The 4,842-nt window shown below is 37.5% G+C and overlaps 1 protein-coding gene across 1 annotated transcript in view; it reads left to right on the plus strand.

Moving 5' to 3' along the window:
• Window positions 1–4,842, plus strand: part of IFT52 (intraflagellar transport 52) — an 11,349-nt gene that overhangs the window by 1,565 nt on the left and 4,942 nt on the right. Inside the window, exons 2-7 of the mRNA XM_010185649.1 lie at window positions 771–858; window positions 1,110–1,239; window positions 2,113–2,188; window positions 2,277–2,348; window positions 3,138–3,264; window positions 4,295–4,378. Of these exons, the coding sequence (XP_010183951.1) occupies window positions 771–858; window positions 1,110–1,239; window positions 2,113–2,188; window positions 2,277–2,348; window positions 3,138–3,264; window positions 4,295–4,378 (577 nt within the window). The remainder of the gene's footprint in view (window positions 1–770; window positions 859–1,109; window positions 1,240–2,112; window positions 2,189–2,276; window positions 2,349–3,137; window positions 3,265–4,294; window positions 4,379–4,842) is intronic.

Consider the following 4,842-nt stretch of genomic DNA (forward strand, 5'->3'; position numbering starts at 1 on the left):
AGGTGAGGGACGACTTGGCGGCTTTTTTGGAGCGGTGGCGTGGGAGAGAAGCCGGGTGATGGTCCCTGACAGACAGGACCGAGGGCACGGCTGGGTTCTCGCAGCTGGAGGAGAAGATCCTTCTCCCGGCCTGCCCAGGCTGGGAGCACCCACCTCATCTCCAGGGATTAGGGGCTGGGGTGCCCGCAGTCCCTAGAGAGATCTTGAAATTTGTGTGTTGTCTACGTTGAATCCCAAATAGCCTTTGGGAATGTGTATTTGCCCTCTGTGGCACTGGCTGTAATTTCACTGTTGGATGTTGTGCATGGATGTCTTTGGAGCTTCCAGCTATCTTCCCTGTAGAGGAGGTAGAGCGTAAATTATAGGAATGAAACTCCCGATACAGTTTTTTGAGTCTATCTTGTGCATGTGATACTGCCTATCTGTTCACTACAAAATGTACCCAGAGCAAAAAGGAAAAAAAAAAGAATAATAGGAAGCTCATCAGGTGCAAAGTTTAACAGCAGCTGTGATGGTTTATACCAATTCTGGACCTGCCACAGTACCTCGTTAGAGTGGGTTTACTATTTAGTGGGTTGAAATTTGTAAGGATTACTTTTGCTCAAGTTGTCAACTTTAAAGCCAGATAAAAGGATGTGAAGTGACTGAAGTGTTTTACTTTGTGTTTATTTACCACTCCTCAAAAAAACCCAACAAACGAACAACAAAAAAAGTAAGTTATTGTTCAGGACTCTATCCAAGAATAACATGTCTTATTAATCTATCCATAGCTTAAAAGATGAGATCACATCTGAGAAACTATTTGGGGTAAAATTGTGGATTACAGCAGGGCCCAGAGAAAAGTTCAGTGCTGCTGAGGTAAGAAGTCAATAACTGTTTGCAAATTAGTTATGTTTTAAGATTTGCATAATGTGAAATTAAAAAGAACAACACAGAAGACTTTGTAATTGTACTGCTTTATACGAATTTACACAAATTGAAGTTTGAATGCTTTTCTGATTAGGATCAAGTTAATTGCAAGTTGTCAGAATCATATCTGTATAACTTCCTGCAGTCTTGTGTGTAGCTCCTTTCACGTGTATTTTTTTTGGATCTTTGTTGTCTTCTAGTTTTTGGTTCTGAAGACATTCCTGGAGGATGGTGGAGCCATCCTGGTGATGCTAAGAGAAGGCGGAGAGTCCCGATCTGGCACAAATATTAACTTTTTGTTAGAAGAATATGGGATCATTTTCAATAATGGTAATGGGACTCACTGATACCTTTTAATTAATCCATTTGCAGCAAAATCTAATGAGCAGGTTCAACCTTGTAGATATAAGCCAAGCAGATCCCTTTAACAAAGTACCTTTTGGTTTAAGAGATATATTTCCTTGAAATATACACGTACGTGGCAGTGTAAAACTGAAGTGCACTAAGGGCTTTCCATGCGCAGAGTACCTTGATAACAGTTTGGCCATCTCCACTCCTTTGCTGTAGTTGTCAATTTTAATGGTATTTACTAACAGAAAATACTTCTAGTGATGTTTCTTGGTTACAGTCTTTCATTTCAAACATTATTCCCACGTGTTTTAATGGCTTGAATCACTTCATACTGATCCTGAATAAACAACAGCACTTTTCTGTAGCAGATCAATAAAATGCCATGGTTTTGTACGGCCAATGTGGAAAAAAACCAAGCAACAGAACACCTGTCTCTTAGTGTACATAAAATATTTTAGGGTCTTTGGTGGCTTTTCTAGCCTGTGCCTTTTTTACATCAACAATATTAGATTCATCATGCTTTTGGAAGATGTGTAAAAAAAAGAGTTTGAACTTGTAAAGCTTGATACATATTCTTTTAACTGGAGCATCCTTTTGCATCTTCTGCTTTGCAGAAGCACATGGAGATGTGCTTATTTTCATTTGAACTTGCAAATATATTCCTGTTCTGAATCTGTATGTCCAAAAGGAAGTAGTAGAGAAGGATCATCTGTATTCTTTTGGGAGACACACATCAGCTTTGCGGTGTTAGAAGCAAATACCCAAGGAATCCACAAACTACATGTGTTTTTTCGTTGCTGTATCAGCATCCCGTTCGGCTAAAACGACTTTTTAAAATTTTCTTTCTTCAAGATGCTGTAGTACGAAATGTATATTACAAATACCACCACCCAAAAGAAGCACTGATCTCTGATGGAGTTTTGAATAGGTAAATATTTGGGGTACATAAACCTTTACAATTAATCCTTTATAGTCCCTGTCATTTTCAGTAAATTCTGCTTTTCAACATCTTGTAGGGGAATCAGTGAAGCTGCAAAAAAAACAGTGCTTGAGATAACAGATGAAGATGGAAGTGGCCATAACTCACAGTAAGTTTTTTCCTTTTGAGGAAGCTGATGTGAAAAGATTCGGACTAACTCAGAATTAGCAGGTCTGTAAGGTGTTTGTTGTGCTTGTATTGAGGTTTTCTAATGTGTTTCTTGTGTCATCTTCTTGCTTCTCAAGGTTAGATCTAGGAAAGAGAATCTGTTTAGTAGTGCTTGATAACCTATGATGGAATGGCAGTCATAGGTTTTGAAGGGAATAATTACTTTCCTGACCAGATCTTTTTTACCCCTAGTCTGTGGATTTGATTTTGATTAAACAGTGTAAATATGAGTAACCTCTAGGTAGCAGGTGGTCTGGCTGCAGGCATGAGCAATGCTACATCTTTTTAAAGAGTCTTAATCCAGAGCTTTTCCATAAATAACTGTAAATGTTTGTATTGTTCCTTGCAGCTAGTTTTTAGACTTACAAATGGCCATGTGGTTGATGACAAAGAAAAATGTAATTTTATGTAGTGTAGAAACATTTAATATAATTTTGTTCCAAAATCTGTATTCCTCTGTGAATTAAATACCCTAACCCTTCTCTCGGATACAGGTGTGTGCAAACAGAAATCAATAGTGTTCTTTGTTCCTTATTTAAGACAAATCATCAGCCTGGAAAAGCTTGTGGAAAGAGACTGAAATGTCATTATAATGATGTGAATGTTTGAAAGCATGGCTCTTGCCATTTCACCACCAGTGCAAAATTGCAGTGTGCAGTCTGAGTGTTATAAATACGTCCAGGCTACCTGATACCTGCATGTACTTACGGAGTTTCTGTATTTCCTGCAGAGCACTCACTTTCGTGTATCCATTTGGTGCCACGCTGAATGTGATGAAGCCAGCAGTGGCTGTTTTGTCAACAGGATCTGTCTGCTTCCCCCTCAACAGGCCCATTCTTGCTTTCTATCAGCACGAGGTATGATTCTGCATGTAATAAACCGTGCATTTTTCCCCTACCCCACACAAAAATTGTAAGAGTATTTTCTGGGAGGACTTACAAACCCACTTTTATTTTTGATGCATCTGCAAACTCCAGATGAACCTAGTGACTCCTGCCACCTTCGGTGGAAAACTTTACATGGGGTTCAGAGGAGAATTAATTTGATGGTCAGCAAAGGTTAAATATTTCTTTGGTTGACAGATGGGATGTTTTTAGTTCTTCTGTAAAGTTTGGGGTTTTTTTTCCCCATTGTTTTAGCGATCATTTAGTAAGTAAAATTGTTAGCTTCATAAAGATGCCATATCAAGTTAAGGAAAAGGAACCAGTAGATTTTTATGTTACCTTACCCACCCAGCCCTGTTAATTTATGAAAAAAATTAGAAATCTAGTAGTAGTTGATAGGTACAAACAAAGAATTAATATTGTTAGTGAATGTAATCATGTGAAAATATTTTTTACTATGTAGGTGAGTTTCTAACACTACTGTGGGGTTTTTTGTATCTTTAGTAGGAAGGTGATTTTTTTTTTCTGGGGATGCCTAACTTCATCCCACCCATGTTGTGGCTGAAATAAATCCTGTAAATCAAAGACTGTAGAGCAGCATGAAGTGAACTTAAAAATACACTTACTGCTTGCATTTTATCTGCAGCTTTTCTACAGTTCTTTTTTACTTGACTGAAAAAAGTGTGCTCTTGTTCAGGAAAAATAGCTGAAATGCAGCCATTGTTGATTATGTTCTTTGTATTCTTTTCTCATTGCCAGCCAATTGTCTGTCTACTCTTATGAAATGCAGATCAGTATTTTTAAGAAATTTATGACCCTTAAGAGCATATACACTAATAATAATGCTGCACTCTTGTGAGCTTGCTGAGTTTGAAACTGCTTTTGCCACTCCTTATTCCAAAATTCCCTATTTCTTTAAATCGCTTTGTAATTAGCACTAACAATTGTCTCTAAAACTGTGATTTGGAAGGATGTTTTGCTGTATTGTACTTTTTCTTCTTAGAAAGGTGGAAAGATGGCAGCGTTGGGATCTTCCCACATGTTCAGTGATCAATATTTAGATAAAGAAGAAAATGGTAAGATCATGGTAAGTTGTTTTTTGTTGTGGAGTTTGGTTTTTTTAAAAAATAAAAACACTTCAGTAGATTTTCACAGCACTTACAAAGCAATCCAAGCTCCATAGCTTCATTTTAGAGTAAGACAGCTATGAAATGGATTCAGTATGAAGATTCTAGCCCAGTATTGACATCCTGAGGAGCCTGTTAGAGCACAACTAACAGGAAGGCATTTTTAAAGATACAGTTTATTATTTGTGTTACAGGATTCTGAAAAGCTTTTCCTACCTCTCTTTGTGACTTTAAGTTTACTAATATTTAAATATTTTGTAGGTGTTTTTGTTTTCTGCTTTTTTAGCTTCTTTAGTACTTAATTATGGCTAGTGATTAATAATAAACCTTGGCATATGTAGCTCCTGATACCTGGAGATTGTAATGCACTTTCCAAAGTGGGGTATGTAACATTGTTATGTCTAAGAAGGGGAGTTTCCTGCTG

Source organism: Mesitornis unicolor, unplaced genomic scaffold (assembly GCF_000695765.1).
Source record: "Mesitornis unicolor isolate BGI_N332 unplaced genomic scaffold, ASM69576v1 scaffold28845, whole genome shotgun sequence".
Lineage (NCBI taxonomy): Eukaryota > Metazoa > Chordata > Aves > Mesitornithiformes > Mesitornithidae > Mesitornis > Mesitornis unicolor.